This window comes from Poeciliopsis prolifica, unplaced genomic scaffold, assembly GCF_027474105.1.
Source record: "Poeciliopsis prolifica strain line A6 unplaced genomic scaffold, Auburn_PproV2 SCAFFOLD018, whole genome shotgun sequence".
Lineage (NCBI taxonomy): Eukaryota > Metazoa > Chordata > Actinopteri > Cyprinodontiformes > Poeciliidae > Poeciliopsis > Poeciliopsis prolifica.
Window position 1 is genome coordinate 6,532,496 of NW_026562393.1, and position 24,946 is coordinate 6,557,441.

Below are 24,946 nucleotides of genomic sequence, written 5' to 3' on the forward strand. Positions count from 1 at the left end.
TTTTCAAATTTTGTGACTTTGCGATAAACTTTAAAATGAATTTTCTGTGACAAAGCAACTAAAATTCATGATTGGTAGATATTTTTCTACCAGTTATGAATTGGTAGAAAGTGATTTTTATGTTTTTATTGCAGGCATTGCATAAAAACTCAACATTCTTGCACTAAATTTATCTTTCAAGACCTATTTTATACTCACAAGATTAGGTGGATTTTATGATAACAATTTTGTAGTTGTGTGTTTATTAAAGCCCTCAAACCAGAAAATAGAAAAATAGATAATAACAGCAAATTGTTGTCTGGAAGACAGGCCAAACTTTCTCTATGCTCGCATACAAATGGTTACAGACGTAGAACACAAAAACATTCACTGTGACATTCAGTGCAAAGCAGCAGCAATTTAGCACTTCCTTCATAAAATTACAGGCTGCAAAACATCTGCATCCATATCTTCATTTGAAAGACTTCTCCCTGGAATATGAAAGTGCTGCCCTCTAGTGACATATCCTGTACACTGCAGTGTAGCTTTTTCTACATGCAAAGGCTGATCCTCCTCTAAAATAAACCAGGAACTGAAATATTTATTCATTGCCAACAATCGATCTCCTTCCTGGAACACCTGAATGAGATAACAGACGGTAACAGATTCCTCCGACTCTGTTGGCTTTGCTGCTTCCAAGAAGGCAAATTCCCAATGCAAATATATGCCAGGAATGGATATGAAATCCCCTGGAACTGGCTTTGCTGTTTTAGCATTAGAGTTGGACACTTGTGAGATTTCCCTCCGTTTTGGAGCCGGGCCCTTCCTCTGTGATCTGTATCTGCAGTTGAATAAAAGCAACATGGGAGAAAACAATACCATGCCAATAGTCAGTGGGTGGTTCCTCCTTCCACAATACGTCTGTGTTGGTGTTGGCAGGGAGCAATCAGTTTTTTTAAACAATCTTAACTCCACTAAGTGTCTACTATCTGCAAATACATCATGTTTCTGCATTAACAAACCAGGAGTACCACAGAAAAGTTCATAAACAAGTTCATCAACTTCCACCACACCCTGATATTGCTGTCAGCTGTTATCACAGCTTTCCATTAACAGTGGTTCCTGAAGCCGGAGTGTAAGCCGTTGACGTGCCATTTTGGCGAAGCGTATCGGCCTGTTCTGAGACAGAAGAGATGACTGGCAACTGAGTGGCCATTTTATCTGCAGGGTCGGGCTTCTGGTCACTGAGTTGATCGTGACTGATGATGTTAGTGGTTTCGGAGTCCAGCTCCCGAACCTTTTCCTTGTAAAACCTTCGTCTGAGGAGTTTGAGCTGGGGAAGCTCGTAGCAGGTCTCCAACACCACCAAGACGCCTACCAAACCCAGCAGCAAGTAAACTGAAAGAGCAAACAGAAGGAGACAGTGAGGGTGTGTAGAGGCTAAGAACAGTGTGACTAACAAAACAGAGCTATGATCTGGGAAACAAAGAGTAAAGCAATCAATAGCTCTATTTTCTTGGAGCCACTCTCCCCCCACCCCCTGTCATTTCTACAGCAGGGATCATGGTAGTTAACAGAGGTTGTTTTTTTACCTGTCATTTCCACCAAAGGGAACAGGATAGTTTTTATTTTGTTTCTATCTTCTCTATACAGCATATTTTGTGTTGACTTTAAATCATAATACTGCAGTAACTGGCCTTTTTATTTGCAAACAAAAGTCAAATCCAGTTTGTTGTGTTGAATATTTGTAATTTACAATGTTTAATTTGGAATCAATGAATAAAATCAGCTAACCTTAGCAAAAATGTTAAATTATAAGATTAAATAAAATGTGGACTTCCAGTTTCAAATGTCTATGGAGGCAACAGAGAATAATGCTCTTGTACTGAATAATTTTTAGAGATTAAAACTCCTTATTTTTGTGTTTTTTAATTCATCAAATAGTGTTGCACATTTCCTCACCTGTTATAGCCAGCCTATACAGTTGTGGATGAGGGTTGTCCTCTTTACTATGAGTTTCTCCTGGGACATAATCCCCGAGGCCTATGGTTGTCAGTGAGATGAAGCAGAAATACAGAGACTCCAGAAAGTTCCAGTCTTTTTCCAAAGAGAAAAAGATCCAGGCAGGGATAAAGATGAAGAGCAGAGCCATGATGATGCTGAGCAAAGTAGCGTGAATTAAGGCCAACTTTGGTCTTGACATGGCCCACCGGCGGTGAAAGTAGGTCACTGGGCGTCGGGACATCAGTTCCACCACCCTCTCTACTATTGCGGAGAGGAAGAAGAGGGTAACGGGGATGCCGATGAGGGAGTAGAAGATACAGAATCCCTTCCCTACATCCGACAGAGGAACGCTGTGGCCGTAACCTTACAAGACAAAACAAAAAAGTGTCGTCAGCAGTGCCATGTAATGATAGGAGAAACTTTCCACAAACAACAATGAGACGAAATGCAAAACAAACAGTCTCAGTTAAAAGCAAGACAACTTTAAAAAATGAAATAAAAATAAACAAGCTTTGAACATGATGGGCAATATCCTAATGTTAACAATTTGCTTTGTTGTTATCCAAGCTTAAATCACCATGATCATCCAGAGCAGAGTCCACTTTACTATACACAAGGTCCCAGTAAGTTTCACCCCTTCCTTATTCCATCCTACTGTCACTCAAGATACTTGATCTCTTCAGCTTAAGGAAGCTTGGAGTGGATGTCAGAGGTATATGGAAAAAATCTTTTAGATCAATATTAACACTATAATTAAGTATTGATGGTAAAACCCCAAACAGCTCTGTTTACAGGTAGAGAAGCAAAGAAGTCAAAGGACAGCAGAGATGGTGGACATTATTCAGAAGGACATTGAATTATGAGAGGAGCAAAAACAATGACAAGGAGCATAGACCCATGTTGGATAAAATGACTGAAATACTGAGGTACAACCAAAAGAAAACTATCAAGACCACATGTGATGAGAATAACACAAAAGACAGACATAAAAAGGAAAAGATCTTTGCTTTTGTTGTTTACACTGCCAAAAGAAGAGTAGGAGTTGAAAAAGGTTTTCTTTCCTTTTGAAACATCTAAAGACTTTCAGCACCTTCAAAGGTTCTTACACGTTCCTGGTTGCAGGCCTTCTTGAGTCACTCCCATAATCCATTCTTTTGGCCACTATGCACCTTTATTAGGTCATATTCAAAGCTGAGGGCTGGAACCCAGATGAACAGGTAAATCCAGAACTCAGATCAGCTCTGTTTTCACAGATTGGGCCAACAAACTCCTCTAAAGCTCTACGAAAATGTTCCTGTTATCACTTGAGTTATGTTTGTGCTTATTCACATTCACTGATGGGGGAAGTTTATCTCCTCAACTGCCTGGCCATTGTTGTTTCCTCCATTATTTCATGTGGAGGAAAAGGGTGTAAACCTGGGAACTTCGTCCCATCTGTAAAATATGGTGGTGGCATAATCATGTTGTGGAGTCTCTTTGCAGTTGGAGGAACTGGGAAGCCTTAGAAAATAGACGACAACGTGAGGAAAGAACACTGTGTATGGTGAAAGATTATCCAGTAATTGTGTGGAAATACTGACGCAACATCTAAAGACATCAGCTTTATCCAAGCTTCAACTTGAAGCTTGGATTTAAATGGATCTTCCAGATGGACGATTACTGTAAGAATTGAGCCATTGTGGTTACAAAGTGGCTTAAGCCAAACAAAGTAAATGTTTTAGTGTAGCAATCACAAAGCCTTATTTAATCAGACAGGGAATGTGGGGTCTGATCTGAAGAGACGTGTTAGTGAGGCGGCTTAAAAACCTGACTCAGTTCCACCAGTTCTGTCTGGAGGAATGGGCCAAAACTCCAGCAAACTGTTCTGAAAAGCTTGAGGAAGCCAACCCAAAACTTTAGACCTACGTTACATAGTAATGCTACCAAATACTGAGGCAAAATAAGTCAAATTCTGACTTTGAAGACATTCATAAATACATTTTTGATAGATTGTCGCTCATTATTGTGGCATTTACAAATTAATTTCAGCGATTCCAACTGAGCTAAAACAAGAGAAGTTTGGTCTGATTTAACGTCAGACACATAAAAGAGTATACTTCTTTTTTCTGTGTGTGTGTGTGTGTGTGTGTGTGTGTGTGTGTGTGTGTGTGTGTGTGTGTGTGTGTGTGTACCCTTCCGGTTCCAACTGTGTAAACATACACTCAAAACAAGTTGTTTTAGGTTTCTCGGGCCTCAAATATTAAGTTATGTGGGAGGTCAACGTAGTTACAGAAACCCTCAGTTTTAAAGGGAACCACAAAAGGTCAAAGTTTAGCTCACCTGTTGTGGTCAGCACGGTGCTGGTGAAGAACAGGGAGGACACGAAGTCCCAGTTCCGTATGGTGTCGTTACCCAGGACGGACACCCCATAATTACTGGCCTCCAGCGCTCTGGCCAGCAGCTCCTCCAGTTGCGCGTCGGACACGCAGGTATTGTTGCGCAGGAAGTCCTGCCTGGCCGCTTTCAGCTCCTGCCGAAGCTCGCGTTCATAGGGCAACTCGACGGCGGAGAAGATCCCGGCACCGATGACGAGGTAGAGGATGTAACAAACGATCAGCAGCGCAAAGTTGATCTCGGACTGGTGCCGCTCCGCGAAGTGAGTGCACCAGTCTCGAATGCGTCCGAATACCATCGCTCAGGTAAAATCCAATTCTTCAACAACTCACACTGAATCCGTCGTATTTAATCAAACTAACGAAACGAAGAGGTTGTTATTTTTGCCCCCATCTCTTTAACTCATGTCCTTCTCTGCCCAGTGTCCGGACTCTTCCTCATTCTTCATCTCTTATTGGAAGCTGGTGGCGTGACGTCATTCACTCACCTTACCAGGTGGACTGCGACTGTATGTGTGTGTGGGAGCGCGCGCGCTCCCTTCAAACCGGTTCAACGGGTTTTGTGTTTCAAGTCAGACGCAACAAAGGATTTGTTTCCTCAGCTCAGTTTTCTCCAAAGACGCAGATTTACTCGTCCTGCAGGTCCTCCGTCTTAGTCATGTTTGGAACAACAACAAAATAACAGCATTTCATCGAGTTTATCGAGAGCATACTTTAAGTTTTTCACGATACTTTATCAAACTAATGTTAATGTTTAAGTTTAGCTAATGGAGTGTTTTCCTCTGCCATCCCTCTCTGGTGAGATACCTCAGAAATGTTAGACCATTTTTTACATTATTATACGTCATAATTACAAAGTGTAACGTGTTATTGGTATTTTTATATTACGCAACCTAAAGTGGTGCACAGCTGAGAAAGTTAAGGCTTTGTATTTAGCAAGTAAATGTGGGAAAATGTGGTGCATGACTGTGCATGACTAAGGAACTAAATTGGAGCCATAAAATGCATCCAGTAAACTATTTTGAAACTGAAAAATAAAAATTTAAGCTGAAAAAAAAGCTTTAAAATTTGTAAAACAATGCTAAAATTGAAAAATGAAAAAAAAACTTTTTAAAAGATTCATTCAAGAAATTCTGCTTCAACAGTTTTGATCAAACTCATGTTTCTGTGAAACAAACTGCGACTTCATATCAGATTGATGTGGGCAAATGACTTAAAAGTGCTTCTGAGAAATTTTTAGGTGCATGAGACACAGTATCTCTTGGATATTGGCACATTATTGTCTTGATTCTGTAAGATAAACTATACATGAACAGCTTATACTCGTTCGTGTTGAATATGTCAAATTTCGGTGTCCTGCCCTGCTCCTTTTTTTATCGTGTCAATGTTTCTTATGCTGAACATAATGAAAAAGTATTTTTGTTCCACAGAATACAAGCTAAACTTAAGTATTTGAAAATAAAAATAAACAAAATAAAACACAAAAACTAATATTTCTATTGTTGAATTTTATATACCAAGAAATTTGGAGCATTGGTCTAAGCTCTACAATATTTTTTTTACTTATGAGAAACTGGATACCTTACCCTAAGTATTTTCAATGTTCATCTTCTAATATGCAATAACTTTACTCCCCAGCAGAGGGTGTGAAAGACCACGTCTGCAGCGTCTTGTGCGTTCTAGCGTCATGCACTATGGCGTCATCAGCCAAAAGAAAAATCATAAAACAAAAGCAGTTGATTAAAAACATTTTTTTATTGATAAGTTACCACCAAACATGTGCCCAGTTTACTCGGTCATCATTTTCACCTGTCTTATATCTGGCCTCTCACAATAAATAATTATTTACAACCATTAGGAAGGCGCAAATAAAAGCAACAAGAAGTGTCATTAGACACGCTGCCAGAGGAGTAATACACAGCGAATGAGACAGACTGAAATCGATACTGTTGCATAAAAAGCTGACAGATAGATAGATGAAGGTCACTAACAGATGGCGTTAGCGAGATAAAAAACAAAACAAAAAAAAACTGGTGTATCCTGTTGTCTCCCTTTCTCCTCCATTTGCAAAAAAATTCTTTCTGTTTTTGTTGTGGGTCTCTGGCTGTTTCTGTGCAGCATCCTGAACATCCCAAAAAGTGCTTCAGTTGTCTGAGAATCAAAAAGAAAGCCAGATCAATGACATGACTTCAAAGGCGTAATGATCTGAAGCAATAATTCAGAGCCCTGGTGCTATGCTTTTTACATCGGTGAAATATTTCCATTTTCTGCTTCAAACTTTTACTCCATTTTACACTAGTTTTACAAACTGAAAGGCTGTATAACGTACCTCGACACAGAGATATCACCACTACGGATATTTGTTGCTTTAATATTTTCATGCCTTTATAAGGCTATTTGTAACTCTTGAGACTTTTTTTCTGTGCATTTTATTGGATTTTAACCTAAAGTAGCTTAGAATTGTGGAGTTTAAGGAAACAAGTTAATTGTTTTTAAAATCTTTTACAAATCAAAGTGTGAAAAGTGTGGCATACGTTTACATATATTCCACTTTACTCTGGTCTTTATAGATAAAATTCAGTCCAAACAGCTGCCTTCAGAAGGTGCTAAAGAGATGAGACCAAAATTGAACATTTAGCCTTCATAAAGATAGTATTCCTCCACACGCACTGACAGTCCACATTGCCCTGAGTGCACCAACTTCAGAGTTAAATAAATACAATTAAATAGTTAAATAAATTACTATTCACGTTAATTTGGTTTTAGAGTTCTTTATAAATTAATCGTATTTTTGTATCCATATATTTTTGTTTGTAATTTTTAAAAAGGTTTTGTCTTAATGTTGCATGTCTTTATGTTGGTCCATCAGACAGTCCTGAAAAATACACTGAAGTTTGTCAGAACAAAAATTGAAAAAACTTAAAAGTTTTTTCACTGCAAGTCTTAATCAGTATTTAACAACAGCGATGAGTGGTGGGAGCAAACGGATGGTTGGACATCTTACCTCTGCACTCATATTTTAGATCTGAGAAGATGACCTGTTCCTGAGAGAAGACAAACAGTCCCAGTCTGCCTCCAGCCAGGGTGTGGTCATAAACTGCCCCTGAGTCAGCCAGAATGCCCCTGCCCTCATACACAACCACCCTGCAACAAGAGCACAACACAGGTGAAAACTAGAGAAGGGTGAGTTATTCTTTCACGTGGTAATCAACCGCCGAAACTTACATTGCAACTAAGAAGATTTATGCTTCAAATGTGAACTTTCTACATAGAGAAACTGACCGCAACAAGTAAGAGATTCATCAACTTAAACTCCAAACAATAACCCAAGATTTAATGTTGAATTGCTGACTAAGGAGCAAAAAATTGCATCATATTTCAATATGTATTCAACCATTACAACCACCACCAATGTTGTGTGTACTTATGCATGTCAGTGATCCAATATACTTTCATAACTATACAACATCAAGAAGACTTTTAGTTACTCTTTTTTCTGGATACTATAGGAACTAAACATGTATTGTACATTTATAAAAAATGAAAAAAAATAGAAAAGACTCAGAGCACTTATTCAAAAATGTCACTCAAAATAGGTTTCTTAAAATCAAGGAGTACAGGCTTCTTTTCATCCTCACCTTTTTAAAGTGCCACTTTGCACAAGTGCAATCATTCAGTGCCTAGAATGCACGACAAGCGCTTATTGTTTGCTTTAAAATTTGATCAAGTAGACATGGCAGCAGAAAAGACTTTTCTCCCTCAACAGCTAACAGTTTCTGTGGTTTTGATAATCTCAACATCTGCACAGAAACAAAACATAGCACAGATACCTCATTTCACAAGGTTGTTTTTCATTTTGTCTTTTACGCTTTTCAAAAGTCATTAATGAGAGGAAGAATTAAGATGAAGCAGATGTTTTAGGTTGGGGTGAACCAAGTACACCAGAAGAAGTGGATTACACTGTTATAAAAATAACTCCTCGAGATGGATGATGTTTCCAAGGCTAACAGTAAAAATCTAGAACTGAATGTGCCAAATCTAAAACCTTTGTTGTCCTGTTAAGAATTTCCTATGACTACAAGCTGGAGAATATATTCAATTTAGCAAGGTTTCCAAATAAGTAAGTCACACATGGCAGCTTGGTTTTTATTATAAGTGCTAGAGGACTGAAGGTCTGTTTCACTGAAAAATCAATAACCCATAATAACCTTTACTGTACCTGATGAACCCAGTCTTGGGTCGGTGTATAAGGTGCATGCGATACGCTGTGTAGTCCTTCCAGCCAATTTTGTTGGGGTCATGCCACAATGTTCTGACCTGAAATAGACACAACTTTTGTTCTCAAAAGTTTGTTTTTAAAACACTAGAAGTTAAGCTAGAGACAATCTCTTTAGTCACAAGTAGAATATTAACTCTTCATTAGCCCAATAAAGCCATACTTTTTTAATGACCTTATTTCAAAACTATAATTTATCCAAGTAAATTTTGAAGTATTCTCCCACTGAGAGGTTTTTGGAAAATCTGGGGAGTCTTTTGGAAGAGTCCTGATTGGATGCCTGATCCAGATTTAGTGATGTCTTTCGATACAGAGGAGCATTGGGTTTAACCCCCAGATAACATTGTTCTTCATCTCATCTCTTAGAGCGAGCCCAGCCTCTATAGGGCAGAAGCTAGGCACAGCTGCTTTTATTTGGGATCTTGTTATGGTAGTCATGAGCCGAATCCTGTGGTCATAAGTGATGGTTGGAACTTAGACGGACCATTAAATCGTGAGCTTTTCTTTTTGGCTTAGCTCAATCTTCAGAATACCAGACTGTGACTGCTTCCAAATTAGAGCAGATGAGGCTCCAGACTGTTTAGTTCTCCATTCTACTGAAGAACAAAGATACTTGTTTGACAGGAACTGGATCCTTTTTATTCTAGTGATTTTTGGATTTAAAGGTTTGTTCAAAATGTAATATTGTACCTGGTGTCTTGTGTTTCCAGTGTGCCACAGAGCATTACGCAGGTACTCCCCTGGTCCTGTGCTGGAATGGACTAGTTTTATTGACAATCCTGCTGTGGCGAAAGCTTTGGAGGGCCTCTGCTCCCAGTAACCCTGAGACACCTGCATGCAAAGAAGGAATGATAATAAACTGACAAGCGAAGGCTGATTAACATTATGTTTGTGAGAGAGGATGGTTGATTAAAAAAGAAAAAAAGACAAGCATAAAGTGTTTTCTAATGTTAACCCTGACATTTTTTTTCTGCCAATGAAAGCCGTAATATAAAAAAAAAAATTTTATATTACGGCAATTAAAGGGGTAATTGTGAAGATAATTTTAAGAGTGGTTTTTGATTTAAGGATTCATGGTGCAGTTGATGAAATATTTAAGCAACGTTAGTAGTGTCCGTGAAAGGTTTCTTTGCTGAAATCAACATACAAGCCTCACCTGTTTCCACATGACAACGTAGAACCGACGAGTGGACTGATAAGCAAACACAATCCCTGCATAATCATCATCACGGTTGGTATTTACGTAAAATGTCACACTGAAGTCCACAGCGCTGAACTTGTCATACCCTATTCAAATGTAGACATATTAGCTTTCTTGCTAAACCATATCACAACTATTGCTTGTTTTCATAACTCACCTAAAGCAATCCCAGGGTCAGAGTTGGCTTTCTGCAGCAGCTCTGTCCCTTGACTGCGAATCACCCACAAAGGGTCAGACTGCGTGGTGCCTTTGGGGTCCAGTAATACGCCCTGAAACTTTCTGAAGTCTGTCGCCCCAATATCCTGGTTGAGAGGACAGGGATCCAGCGCATCCGGAATATTGTCGTTGTCAAAGTCGTCAAAGCATGCATCTCCACTGCCGTCACCTGAGAGTCAATGCACAGGGAGAAAAGGAAGAACTGATTCATAAAGTTATGTAGTTTGGAACTTGAACTAAACTGTTTTGCACATTCTGAGATGTTTCTCTCACAAATGACATTATTTTGGTCTCTTTAACAGTATTGTTCTGACATTCAGTTAGTGAGTAATGGCTGCCTATATGTGAAGCTTACTAAAGAGACACAACATTAAATTAGTGTAGTCCCACTCTGTTGCGTCTGAAGCAATTCAATAGTTAAATGTCGTTAGGCCTAGTACTTTCATGGAAAACAAACTAACATTAACATTGCAACATTTTGTGTTGTTTTGGTAAATTAAAACTGTGGAAAAACAAACCATCGGAGTCCAGCTGATCTCTATTGGGAACCAGTCTGCAGTTGTCCCGGTCATCGGGGATCCCGTCATTGTCATCGTCATGGTCGCAAGCATCTCCCTTTCCATCCTTGTCATGGTCGGCCTGGTTGCTGTTGGCAATGTAGGGACAGTTGTCCAGAGAGTTTTGGTGTCCGTCTTCATCGATGTCCTCGTTGTTGTCGCACAAGTCCCCCACCAGGTCACTGTCAGAGTCAACCTACAAGCCCAGCCACCGTTTTTACACAGTGGTTGTATTCAGTTACAACACTGGGTTTTTTGAACTGTGTTTAAATATCTGTGTGTATGCGTGTGTAGGAACCTGCAGTGGGTTGTGTAGAAGGGGACAGTTGTCGCACTGATCTCCAACACCATCCAGGTCGGTGTCCCTCTGGTCAGTGTTGTATATTAAAGGACAGTTGTCATTCTCATTCAGTTTCTCTATAGAAAAATTAGGAGAACAGTAAAAAGACAAATTTAGATTTATTACAACCCAGTTTTATTTCTTCACCTCAGTTCATCTTCTGAGGTAAGAAGCTGAAACAGCATCATTGCTTCATTATCTTGTTTTTGGTGTATCTTATTTGACAATAGATTTTGTACAATGTATGTTCACCAACAACCATGGTCCACTTACAATTAGCTGCATCACCCTAAATCTCAAAAGATTGTCTATAGTTTTTATTTCAATTTGTACTTAGGTAATTAAACCCTAAAATATTTTAATGTCTTTCAGTTGAAAGTGAAATATACCCTTTCTTTTACAGTGAAATTGTTCACAGTATGCTGAATCTAATCATTCACTCCCAGTCGCACTGTCCCCATGAATTAATCAGTCAGGCAGTTTTCCAGCTTTAAAAGTTGCTCCCTCCCAAAATGTAGATGTTTAAACTTTTGTTACAAAAAGCCAGAAGGCAGCTTGACATTTGGTTGAAAGTTCCTGCAGGTTTATAGCTTTTACCATCTCCATCGATGTCGATGCTGCAGGCATCTCCTTCCCCATTGCCATTGGTGTCTGTCTGCTTCGGGTTGCTGTCAAATGGACAGTTATCGCAGGAGTCCCCGACCCCGTCCCCATCAGAGTCAAACTGCCGAGGGTTGTACGTCAGCGGGCAGTTGTCCTTTGCCAAAAAAACACATTCATATTGTTATACTTGCGCAACAACGCCAGATGCTTTGAATTTATGATGCAGTAAAACTGAACACAGGTGTAGAAAAACACAGGAAGGGAAAAATAAAGACACAAAAAAAAACAGAAGAAGGCAGAGCATTTATAATATAACATAACCAAGAAAATACTACGAAAAAAAAGTTGAACTTGATCCCGACCTCAACATGTGATATTAGCTGGCATTTTGGTCCAGTTTTTGGGACAATACCGTAGATTGCGCTAATTGTTCGGTAATCCAAACGTACCAGCTAAGTCCACCACATTCAAGAAATCAGCACCTATTTTATAATATCATGTTATAGATAACATCAATAAACAATAAAGACTCAGGAAAACAGATAGGTCCCAATGAGGATTGACTATATGCAAAGGCTATGAAAAGTCCATCAACTTTAAAGTGCCATTAATGGCTAAAACATGACACAAAGGTAGTTGTGTCAAATTATACAAATTTAGATAGCAATAACACTTAAATAAGATTTCTGTAAAATGTAATAGAAAAATGCAACAGAGGGAGTAGCATGATATGTTGGGATTACACATAGGCTTATCATAGCTGGTGAAATGAAGTAATTAAGTATATTTTTAAATAAAGATTTTCTTCAAAAGAACATTTGGTCACTTGTGACGTAAGACGGTACGTTTTTTTAATTTTATGGGACATTTGATTATTTCATTTGAATTCCATATTTAGTTATTAATTGATATATTTAACTGTTTTTAATTTAACTGTTTTTAATTATTTAATTATAAATTTAATTAATTATTGGTTTTTTAAATATTTTTATGATACATTTAATTAATTAATAGAAGATATACAAGTGTCTTTCATTTTATAGTTATTTAATTTTGTCACCCCTAGCACTCCATAGAAAGTAGACTGTAGCTTGCTAAAATAAAACTACAACAGAAGTTTTATGGTTTGGAGACTCTTTGGTGCAGCAGAATCTTTTCACCTTATCATCGTAGAATCAACCATAAATTTCACTGTATCAGAGCGTGCTTGAGGAAAATGTGCAACCAATCTGTATGAAATAAAAAGAGGCCTATATTGTGACAGTGAACAAAAACATACTCGAAAACTCACCGAAGGTTGCATAAAAACGAAGAAATGGAAAGTCTTGAGTCAAAGCCCAGACCTTTATGCTACAGAGATGCTTTGTGCTGATATGAAACAGGCTGTACATGCAGGAAACCCCTCAAACATCTCAAAGCTGAAACTGAGGAGTGGGGACAACTTTTTCAGACTTCAAAGATATTAAAGTATGTGAACAAAACTGAAAATTTGAGGCGTGTCAAAAATGCCTTTATGCATATAAATGCCTAAAAAACAAATAAATTTTTCACATAATCTTCCTGTCACAAACAGAGCTAGGTCTTTGTAAATTGGGTGCTTTTAGCACTGGGTAGAATTTTTTAGATAAACCAAAAATTTAGGTGAAATTTTCCCCAGGTTCATACACACTGTCTTGTTTAAATTAAAGTAAACTATGTCAGCACAGTGAGGCGAAATTTACTTGGCAATGCAATCAAGCCCTGAATGAGAGCAGTTTGCTTGGGAAGCTGCCAAACCGTCTCACCCTCTCATCTAGGATGTTGTCATTGTCATCATCAGGATCACAGGCGTCCCCGTGTCCATCCTTGTCAAAGTCTTCTTGTCCAGAATTTGGCAGCATGGGGCAGTTGTCCTGCAGCCAATCAGAACACATCCAGTTATTAAAAAACATAATTGTAGGAGTATTTTTGTGTGTGTGTGTGTGTGTGTGTGTGTGTGTGTGTGTGTGTGTGTGTGTGTGTGTGTGTGTGTGTGTGTGTGTGTGTGTGTGTGTGTGTGTGTGTGTGTGTGGTTCTCTCACCTGTTCACAGTGATATGTGGCATTCTGCTTGCAGGGTAGACTCTCATTGGGCCAACCATCCAGATCAGAGTCCTCACCACACACAGAGCCATCGCCAGCAAAGCCAACAGCACATGAGCATTTAAACAAGACCTCTGATGCCAGGCCCAGGTATATGCAGTCAGCAAACTGGTGGCAAGTGTGTGTGTTTTCTTTGCAAGGATTATATGGTTCACACACCTAGAATTGAGAGTCCAAAAGTCTTTGTTGTGTATTTGTTGTGGCTAAAGAAAAAAAATAAATCTCACTTACCTGCCTGGTTCTCTTGGCTTCCTGCAATCCAAGGCCGTACAGCTGGTTGCCTTTGTATCGAGGAGGACAAGGAAGGCAGTGGAATCCAGGATCTGTGTTCACGCATTTTGTGAAACACATGTCATCCACTTCACACTGCAGACACAGACGTAAAGACATCATACTCTTGGAACTTTTTCACTTTTTGTGCCATTCCAATTAGAAACTTCAGTATATTTGAGCAGAATTTTATTTGATAGACTCACCTAAAGCAGCGTATCATTGAATGACTAATGGAAACTAGAAGGTATATGATATGTAAGCAAAAACCTTTGCCCGCCAATTATTCCTTAAAATTGACAGCCCATATACAAATTCCACATTAAAAAAGGTTCAAATCAAAATGGTAGTATTTTTAAATTCATTAGCATGCTTTTATTGTGCTAACAGAGAAAAAAATAGAAAAGATGACTATTCAAAAAGTCCCAATACCCTGGGAAATTAGATCATTCAGAAAACTGTTGCCAAGGTCTCAAACTTTAATTAGTTTGTCAGAGCTATGTCCGCAGTCATTGCTATGAAAGGTGCAAATGTCAAGGCTCTTTAAATAATCAGAATCCTCCAACCTTGTTCTTACAGAGAATGTACTCTGAAAAAAAAAAATCAATGTGCACAATGCTAGAGAATGCAGTGAGAGCTGCAGAAATATATAATATGATGAATTCAGTCTCAGCTGTAGTGGGAAAGATAATATTAATGTTAAGAGTCGAGATTTTTAAGATAACTTCAGCGGTTATCTTAGCAGAACAATGACTTGCATTTGTGTTGCAGCCAGTAACATAGAGAAGCTCACTGTTAAATGTTTCTGAACATTTAACAGTGAAAAATGTTAAATGTTGACATTTAACATGTCAACCTTGTTTTGCTTCCAGAAAAACAAAGTTGCTTTTCTGGAAGCAACCTTGTGCTTCCAGAAAAGTACTTTGAAATAAAGATAATCCATTTAAAAGGCTGTGAAACTTGAAGAAATATATATTTTTGAAAATATTTTAGCAAACTAATATGCTCAATGTTCATCTTCAGGAGAAAGAAAAAGAGTAAAAGAGTTCAGACTTTCCTCAAGATACTTCCAACTTTGGGATTGGGCTTGTGTTGCAGCCAGTAGCAAGAGAAACAGTATTTCTCTTGTGCAGGTAACAATGTTGCTTGTTACAATAAGTTTAATAAAATGCAAATGGGATGCATCAAAATGCACTTTAGGACTAAAGAAAATGTTTTAGCTGTCAGTGACTCCTGATTGGAACCCCTGTGGATCTGCAGACTGTATTCCCCCAAAGAGCAAAGACCTCAAATTAGGCCAAGAACTCTTTAAGGGATATTACCAAATATTTTCCTCAGATTACTTACTTTTCTAAGTCTAAAACCAATTAAAGCTACTTTCATGTAACCTAGTCTGTTGTCTGCCCCCTTTTACCTCATTTTCATCTTCGCAGTGCGTACCATTCCCCTTCAGACCAACAGGACAATCTCCACATTCCCAAGATCCGTCACTCATTGATGTGCATTTCACCCCAGGAAAACATGGATTTGAAAGCAAACACAAATCTGAAAGAGATTTAAGCAAAGAAAGGATAGTGTTAGTGGTACCTAATATATTCTAGGGTCTTAATTATTTTTTTGTCATTTCTGCTTCATTAATGACAAAAAAGCAGAACACCTCAAAAAAAATTTTAAACCAGTATTATTTAAAATATGTTTCCCAAAATAAAAAAAGGGCTTATCCATTAATTTTGAGGTTTAGTTTGTTTGTGGAATAATATTTGCCTTCACAGTTAAAATGAATGTTTAGTTATTTGTTTCAAGGACAACCTTTTGAGATGTATCATCTCATTTAAGTGTTAAACTGCTCAAGTTTTGATTTACCAACAGGGCATGGCTGTTTGTTACATGCTTCGTAGTCTGTAGCTTCCCCAGCACAAGGTTTCCCGCCGTTCTGAGGGGCGGGGTTCAAACACTCCCGCCGGCGGCTTATGAGGCCTCCTCCACAGGAAGCTGAGCATTGCGACCACTCACTCCAGGATGTCCAGCCTCCTGCGACTACAAACACAGATACAGAAAATATAGAATTTGCTTGTAATCCAGGCCTGGATAGAAATTGTGTGTGTGCTCACCAGGGCAGATTGTGTTGTTGCATGGTTGTGTCTCCCTGGCGTTTCCCTTACAGCCCTTGGCCCCCTTGTATGGTGGAGGATTGTTGCACATGCGGACCCGTGTGATGTCGCCTTCACCACATGTGGTTGTGCATGCAGACCAAGGAGACCAAAGGCCCCAGTTCCCATCTGCGCGTCCTGGACATGACACAATTATACAAATTTAGATAGCAATAACACTTAAATAATTTATCACTTAACTTCCTTTTGATGTGATTTGTCTTGGTCGACTTCAGCACATCTAACAAGAAGCTTGACCACCAACTTTACTTTTATAAAGGTTTTGTGCTCTATTTGAATCAAGAGTTAAAGAAAGAAATAGAAAGCCACTAAGTGTTGGATCTACCTGGAATGTTTACGTCAAAGACCAGTTTGACCACCATTCAAAATGGGAAAACAAGAGCTATATGCTCGTGTTTTATTGTAACCAGTGGAACTGCTGGACTCTGAACTGTAGTGCATTTATAATGGAGATATGCTTGATTTAGCTGGACATCCATCTGCTGTCATCAGTGGGGATTGAAGTGCAAATAAGTCAGAGGCAAAATAGGACAACTCTTTAACCCATGACGTTTATCAGCCAAGAAATGGAAGCAAGTGTTACATTTCGCAAAAATCTCCCATAAAAGCAAGATGTATGGCTGGGTTGTTGATACCATCTAAAACATTTTCATCAAACTTGTGAGGTAATATTTGGTTTGAACCATTAGGTTGTGGTTGTCCAGAGTGGCAGGTTCACCAACGTTTAGGTCTCTCAAGACCAAAAGAGATCTATAACAAGTATCATTTCTACTTCTGCTGTCTTTCATCTAATAAATATTACATTTGTACAGCAAATGCAGGCTACTATCAAGACTTTAACAAGACAGCTGCTGGGGTAATGCAGGATGCCCGGAAGTAATAACACTTTAGGGGGCAACACCACTAAATAAAACACATTGTAAGACCAGCAGAAACCAGCCAGAGGGTAGCATCAGGTCCAAGATCTCTTGTGAATACAAACAAGTCATAAAAAACGAGTTGATTTGGACAGATGTCTAATCTTCCCACCAGAAAAGATACAGAATTTAGGACAGATGTTGTGGTGGAGTCCCAAGCAACCAACAAGGTCCAAACAAGTGAGCTGACTCTCCCTCAGGAAATCAGTGCAAATGCGGTGAACAAACTTAACCGGTGCAAATACAAGGATTTGGCTGCAAAGTGCAGGCAAGTTGGCTGGATAAAATCCCTCCACGTCAGCTATCCAGCTGCTGAAAGCAGTTGCTGTGACTGGGGCAATGCTTCAGAGGGCAAATAAAGACCTGGCAGGCAGGGAATGCTGAGAAGTAAAGTTCCTGATGTTGGTTCAACAAAACGGATAGTACATGAGGCATAAAATCCACATAGGGTGAGCTTAAGACAGCAGTAGGGAGAGACTCTGAGTAAGCGACTGTCCGGGAGTAGTACTGGACAGGGGCAAAAAAAATGTCTCCAGCTGTGAGTTTTGCTGCTGATCTTCTTAATATGAGTGACATTTCTGAGCAAAGAGAAATTTCTTCTTTGTAGAACAGTTATGAAGGCTGATGTCCTACCTTTGCGGTCGCACTTCATCAGTGAGCAGCTGCGGGTTTGAAGCGAGGGCCCAGCACAGCCGTTGATGCCGTTGCAGGATCGACCTCGTTGCTGCCCTCCGCGTCCACAGGTGACAGAGCAGTGGGTCCACTCGGACCACGGGGACCAACCATCTTCATCTTCTTCACAGAGAGAAATGTGCAGTGAAATATTTTTTCACACCAATGGATCCTTGGCAGAAATCAGTGAGTCTAATGCCACTCACCGAGACATACAAGGCAGCATTTTCCATCCACGAAGGATGGACTGATGCAGGAGACCGGGGGACACAGCACCTGCTTACACACCACTTTTCCATCCTGGAATGTGATAAATTTAAATTGGGCGAAAACAGATCATGTTATTCGATCCAGATGTTTCGATTCACGCCAGAGGAATGAAATGCTGTCAGGAATAAGCCTGTCTACTCCCTGAACGCATTCTTGACTTAAACTAATGATATTTTCTAAAGAGAAACAGACTCAGCAATAGGAAAACAAAGACTGCGTCTCCTTGAGATAAATGTAACCACACTGGACACATTTAAAACTTCCCCGCTGAGCAAAAGTTGAGGGTTATGTTATGACTTTCCAGATAAAAAGCTTATTTCCTTCTTTTTTAAGATGGAGACTTAGAGATCAGTATCTTTTGTGTCTAAATGTAGGTGATCTGTTAAAAGCAGGGGAAAAGTGCTTGAAACCTTATTTGTTTTAAATAATTAAATGCAGCTTGAGTTAAACACTTTAACACAAAGTATCAAAGCTGATGAAAAAAATTATTTTTGGTTTGATTCTTGCTTTCTATTCTGCTTCTGAGAGATCCTTCGTCCCCCCTAAAGGCTTGCATTTCACATTTCAGGTTATCATGACTCCACATTTGCTTAGCACTGACCTGGCAAGCACAGGAGGTGCAGCTGTCAAGCTCCCAGACATCCCCCCCCTCGTACACTCGTCCATCCTGCATGCACCACACCTCCCCGTCCCTGTCCCTGTCCAAGTAGTTGTCCTCCTCGTCTCCGTCGGCTGGGCTGCTGTCGTTACTCAGCTCAGCCAAGGATATTCGCATCCCCTCATTTTCTCTTGACTGACGGGACAAAAAAATTAAATACGAGAAATACTAAGAAAGAAAAATAAGATTGAGGTGTCACAAGATTTTTCCTGGGGTGTTGAATTAGAAAATGGTCTTCCTTGTGGAAATACCATAAGTTAATATTTTATGATTAGAAGAGAATGTTTTATCCATTATTTCCCCTCTGAACCACTGACTTGCACCATGAATTATAGTTAGTCAATCTCTTGAAAGATGAGCAGCTCTTATGTTAAAGGTCCTTTATTAACATAAGGATCTTTAAATGTAATCTCTTAAAGAGAACAGAAATATAAAAATTTCTGGGTTTTTTTTTTTTCCTTATATTTCCAGTCTTTGTCCCAAACCACATCTTGTACAATCTATTTAATATTTACAAGTACAGACAAAAGTAAATATCTACTCTGAAGAATACTAACCTACATTTTTGGATCATTTAATGAACCCTTGATCCATTTTTCACTATACTTTCAGACATTCACTTGATTACCAGATAAAAATGCCTATTAAAAAATACATCTGAAGTTAAACTGCAAGAATGACTAAAAACAAAGCAATTATTATTGATAATATGTTAATACGTGTATTGAATAATTATTAAAATAACATAAATCCACAGATAAGTATTAGCAGCATTTTTAAGTTGGTAATTCCAGAAGAATAAAAGATTATTGTAGAAGTATAAACTATGGTTTCTATTATGTTCTAATGAAATTAAGTCTTTAAAGGTATTTTTTGGAGTACTTTTACAAAAAGAGAGGCAGCAAACTCTTTATTTTGATATTGTAAAAAAAAGTTACGTTTTATTGAACAGTTACTTTTATAATTTGCAAAAAAAAAAAAATTAGGTGGCTAAATACAAAAGCATGCCAAACATTTCTGCTTTTTAAATGATTTCATAATCCATGTGTCCTTTCCCTTACATTTCATAAGCATGTTGCGTTGAAGTCCCATCAAAATAAATTAAAGTTTGTGGTAGCAATATAGAAGATGGAAAGCGTTTCACGGGATATGAATACTTTTGCAAAGCATCATATGAAGAGCAGAGAACCAAAAATAGATCCCTGAGGAATCTGATATGTAAAAGAGTCTGCAGGAGAGGAGCATTGCTCTACCTGAACAGGAAAACTAACCGTTCTAATTTAAACTGATAAAATAGTGCAACATAAAATTTTCCAGCAATTCTTCTGCTACTTGTGTGCATCTTACTACTCTCTCTAGATCTTCCAGCAGGTTGTTAGTCACGATTCGCAGACCGTGGATCTCGGTGATCAAATCCAGCAGCTCATCGCAAGGATGGTGACACATTTCCGTCGACCCATTGTACACCTTCGCACCATCTACACCTGTAAAACAGTATCTCCTGGTGATACAAACGAACTGGAAAAGCTGGACTGGTGCTTGTATTTAAATGCAGCTGGGAGTGTATGGGTGTGTGTGGTCTACCTGAACACACAGCCACTGCACACAGGGGAATTAAAAGCCAGGGGAAGTCTCTGAAAGGCCACATTCCTGTTCACAAATGAATCATACTTGTAGCCGCCACGGAAAACGACATGCATCACTTCAGACAGCTTGCATGTCTGCTGCCCGCCAGAAAAAAAAAAACACACACCTATGTATATCAAAGAGGAAATGAACCTTGCATACCTGCGTATCCCTTGCAGCTCTGCCTTTTTTCCACAATCGAGTTTCGCAGATGGTAGGCTCGTCCCTGCCGGAGCTCCACAGGGGCTGTGATGGAATGTCTGTCTCCTTCTCTTTTTTCTTGAATCCTGCTCTCCTTATCTCCTTCTCACCTTGAGATCCACACCTTGAAGAACATCAGCAAAAACTAGTTCAGTAATTTGTCGCTGTGGCATCCGGACGGCTGAAACCTGAGTGCAGAACATGTGGACAGCTCTGTAGAAACTTTCTGCAGAAACTACCGTGGTTATGTATTTGTTTTAGTGTGTCTGCGTGTATGTATGTGTGTGAGGCACGAGCAGGGGTCGTATATTACTCGTCTGTCTGGCACAGAACTGAGCTGCATATCTCCCAGAAATCTCAGAGAAACCCAGCTGGATGGAGGGAGCTGCGTCTGTGTTGAGCTCTGAATACAGGTTTCCCAGACACATCATTTACACTCCTCACTCCCCAAACTGCGACTCAAGCCATTCAAAGTTATGCACACACACACACGCACGCTCACACACACACACACACATTTGCACACATTTGATTGGCTTCAAAATTTTCCCATATTTTTAGTGCGAGAAAACTGGCATCGACAGAAATCATTTGAAAAAACCAAAATGTGTGATGTTGGTATTTTATTGCATGCTTGCGTGTGTGTGTGTGTGTGTTTCTGCAGTGTGCCTTGTATCGTTAGGAAAAGACAACCAAGCTGAAGGAATTCAAAAACATCTTCTTTCCCTGGGATCTCTCTCGTTTGGTCCTCTCCCTGCTGAGTCAAAAAGGCATCATCATCATCCCGAATCAGATTTTCCATTTGTAGACTCCACTTGTGGAATAATGAGCCTCCCAGATGTGTGCACGCGCCTGTGCCCATACAATCACACACACACATGGTTATTTCCAACAAAATCCTTTCCTTCCAGGTACCTAGAAACATCTTAATACAGGACGTCCAGCAACAGATAACATGTTTCTTCTTGGAGCTGTCTCAACACACGAGGCTCAGAAAGCAGGTGCTGCCTGTGCTCTGGGATAGCAGAAAGAAAAAAGCCCCTAAAGTAAGAAGATCTGAGGGGACATAAAAGGTAAAGACTTGGGCGAGATTGCTTGGCAAAGCCTAGCATGACATTTTTGGACTGATATATGGCATGAGAGGCACAGGCTGTTCTGGGTTTTGTATGTTTGAAACGGCAAAGCCAAACAGAAGAAACATGGAATTTAATGAAGAGTGCAGAGGTTAACTTGAAAAATTCAGATTCAGATTTTTCTATTCACGTCAGTCATTTTTTAATCTTTCCATACACATGGCGAAAAAAAGACAAAAGCACAATGTAGGAAAAAAAAACAATACATCATGCACACACTTGAGCATCCCCTGTACAAATTAAGATTATTTTAATCGGAGCCATATTGATAATATTTTTCAAGCTTTCAATTTTTCATTAAAACTTAAGACTTAAGAAAATAAAGTAAAATTTGCCCAGTTTGTGGAGTTTGAGCACTCTGGTTATTGTGTGACTTCATGTGTGTATCTGATGTTGAGATCAAAACGGAAACTTCACCTTGCACCTCTTGAGAAAGTCCACTGTGTATTTATGTAATTATCCAGCTGGAAACCTTTTTTTTTCTGTGTGCGTGCAGATGTGTGATGTTTGCTTCAAGCTGCAACAGCTGACAAAAGCACAATTCATTCTTACATAACAGCTGCTGAGAAGAATTTTTTTTTAACTTGAACTTGCATTTTTTATATAGATTGTATTTGGATTATTTTTTATTTTTTAAACATTCTACAATTTTGTTTTCAGATTGCGCTAAGACTTTTTAGATGTTATGTTGTGCCTTACATAACCGTTTGGCTTTTCTCATGATTTGTTGTTTCCCAGTTCCTCCCACCATTTTTGTCTCCTTAAAATATTGCCCTGCACACTTTGTTGCTTGTATTGGATGCAATTCCTCCTGATTTAAAGTAAATTTTGCAGCAGGAGAAACGTCTCACTTTTACACTTTTGTAAATTCAGTCCAACACAACAAGGATTCACCATGCTGTCCTATGTTTAGATTAAATTAACTTTTTCTCAAGTGTGTTGCTGGAAAATATAATTATTTGTCTTTTAGAAAGCAATGTCAGTTTTAATCTATTTGGCTATGAATATTGATCACATAAGTGAAATCTTCTTTATGAATATAATTGTTAACTAAAAGGCGCAATAAAAACTTCAGATTAAGTTTATGTTACTGAGAGGCAATAGGACCTATCTGATAGATGAAAAAATATATTTGGTACTGACAGGAAGCCGGAATTATAGAAATGTGATCACAAATTTTCTACCAGTTACAATCTGTGGCTGCATTTTGGACAAGTTGTAAGCAAGATAGAACACTAACTAATTACAGATCCTCTTGATTCTTAACAGCATGATTTCATTTTAGTTGCTTTTAAAATTCAGGTAATCCGGTGTCATAAATTTCCTGATGTCAGCCAGACAGTCAAGGAAAGGCCAGGGTGAGTCAGATGATAGTCGGTGTGCCTCAGAGGAAAATAAACCTGGTAGTCGTCTGCATAAAAGAGAGAGAAAATGCACCAAGCAGCAGCAGGTTCACAGGAATCCAACAGGGCACATTATTGACCCTTGAATGACTCCAAGACTTCCCAAACTTACCCTGTTTTTTCTCTACTTTAAATCTATAATAAAACAAAACTGAAACAAGTTTTGACCAGGGTCTTTTACTTTCAGGCTTTTGAATTTAAATCCCTTTGCTTTGACAGCAGAAGAAATTTGGAAAACAAGAGGTGCCCAGACTTACACATTCCACTGTCATCCTGCTAAAGCAATGAGAGGACATCTCATGGGACTCAGTCAGAGTTGGATAATCCACATACTTAAGAAAAAGTAGAACTAAAGCAATTGCCTCATTTCTCTAAAAACAACAAAAAGGGCTTTTCCACCACACTCTAAGCTGCCTTTGTGAGCAGAAACACTTATCCTTCAATTGCCACATAGCTATTAACTTGTAGTGCTTGGAGAATTGAATGAGCTTAAAGTAAATTGCTGTTCACATAGAACAGTGCACAATGGAGCAAGAAGGGATGAGGTTGGCAGCAGCAGTCCCAGTAGAAAGTGCTGCCCTTTAGTCATGTAGACAGACAAACAAGCAGGCAGGCAGACAGGCAGCTCTCATCTCAGTTTATCTCAGTTACAGAGGGTTACTGGGTCAGTAGAACAGGAGAGAGCATTAATCCAGTTATCAGATCATCCCGATATATTGAGGATTAGCTTTCTATGTTGCTGCTGGGATCTTTAGTCCTGAATGGTGCATTCTGGGACTTCTTGTAGGCGTTTACTTTAGTTTTTCAGCTTTTTGACCTACAAGCGTCTTGTGATCTGGACAGTCACTAGTTAAAGTAAACACCGGTAACATGCCAATTAAACAAGGGCACAATGACAACACAATCGTCTCATTCAAACTTTTCTTTTTTTTTAACTACTGTTTATATTTTATGTGAGTTTATTGGATTATGCTTTTAGCAATGACTGATAGTGATATTTGACTACTACAGATAATCCTTTGGAGCCCTGTGCTGTACCTATACTGGTATATTTTTCTTACTGAAATTTAGTCATTATCAATCTGCATAACTGTTTTTTTTTTTGTTTGTTTGTTTTTTAAAAAGAAGCTTAAATACTACCTGTATTTAAACAATTGGGTAATATTTTCACAAATGCAGTGGTTTGCAGAAATATTAACAACTTTGACCATTTTTAAATTTGGTCAAGACAGAAACACAAATTTCAACATATATTATTGAAATTACATACTTTGCTCTGCAGATTTCTGGACATATCTGTAAATCAAAAGGAAGATAGTTTCTCAAATTTTTGCCAATATGACAATTGTGGCATGAAAAGAGTTCATTTTGGGGAAGTGGACTAAAGAATGATGAACATGCCACACTTTGAGACTTTTATTTGTAAAAAAAAAAAAAAGCAGCCATGTATCATTTTTGTTCCCCTTTGCTGCTGAACTGAAAATACATTGAAGTTTCTGATTGTAACATGAAAAATATGAAAAGTTAAAGGAGTATTCAGATATTTGCAAGCACAGATGTTTTCCAGTAGTATTGATTTCAGAAAATAAAACAAAAGTGCAAAACAGACAGTTTATTACCACAACCTTTGCTCAGCTCTTTGCATATTGGCCACTGTCAGAGTCAGAATTCCCACCTGACGGGGGAAATTCCAGTGGATTTTTACGACTTGGAGCATGGAAATTTTGACTTCTGAGTACAAAAGCCATGTACCATATTTCCTCCAACACCAATGAATCAGAACTTAGCTGATAATTATGTAATAAAAGCAGATATTTAACAGGACATATATTTTACGGTGATCCTAAAGTTTGCACTTTCCATATTTGTTTGACTTGAATCTGACCTAAAGATTAGCGGATGATGAAGAGGCCTTCAAACCCCAAAGATTTGGAAATCTGTACCAGAGATAAACGGT

At 38.8% G+C, this 24,946-nt stretch overlaps 2 protein-coding genes across 3 annotated transcripts; both read right to left on the bottom strand.

Moving 5' to 3' along the window:
• Positions 1-75: 75 nt before the first annotated feature.
• Positions 76-4,809, bottom strand: LOC129368048 (potassium channel subfamily K member 1-like). The gene is made up of 3 exons (XM_055042832.1): positions 4,303-4,809; positions 1,942-2,346; positions 76-1,377 (listed from the first exon to the last, which is right to left on the bottom strand). Exons 1-3 carry the CDS (start codon positions 4,652-4,654, stop codon positions 1,076-1,078), a joined length of 1,059 nt encoding a protein of 352 aa, XP_054898807.1. The 5' UTR covers positions 4,655-4,809; the 3' UTR covers positions 76-1,075.
• A 1,282-nt stretch (positions 4,810-6,091) lies between these two features.
• On the bottom strand, positions 6,092-20,839 carry LOC129368209 (thrombospondin-2-like). 2 transcript variants are annotated; one of them, XM_055043088.1, is made up of 21 exons: positions 20,415-20,839; positions 20,211-20,276; positions 19,974-20,110; positions 18,570-18,761; positions 17,905-17,998; positions 17,660-17,818; positions 16,050-16,226; positions 15,802-15,975; positions 15,353-15,483; positions 13,900-14,034; positions 13,609-13,827; positions 13,333-13,440; positions 11,543-11,702; positions 10,904-11,022; positions 10,567-10,801; positions 9,990-10,217; positions 9,788-9,918; positions 9,322-9,462; positions 8,575-8,672; positions 7,360-7,499; positions 6,092-6,506 (listed from the first exon to the last, which is right to left on the bottom strand). In XM_055043088.1, the coding sequence occupies exons 2-21, from the start codon at positions 20,272-20,274 to the stop codon at positions 6,499-6,501; spliced, it is 2,850 nt and encodes a 949-aa protein (XP_054899063.1). In that variant the 5' UTR covers positions 20,275-20,276; positions 20,415-20,839; the 3' UTR covers positions 6,092-6,498. The 2 variants fall into 2 exon arrangements, with proteins under 2 accessions (XP_054899063.1, XP_054899062.1); XM_055043087.1 differs by having other exon boundaries at positions 17,660-17,821.
• Positions 20,840-24,946: the final 4,107 nt, after the last annotated feature.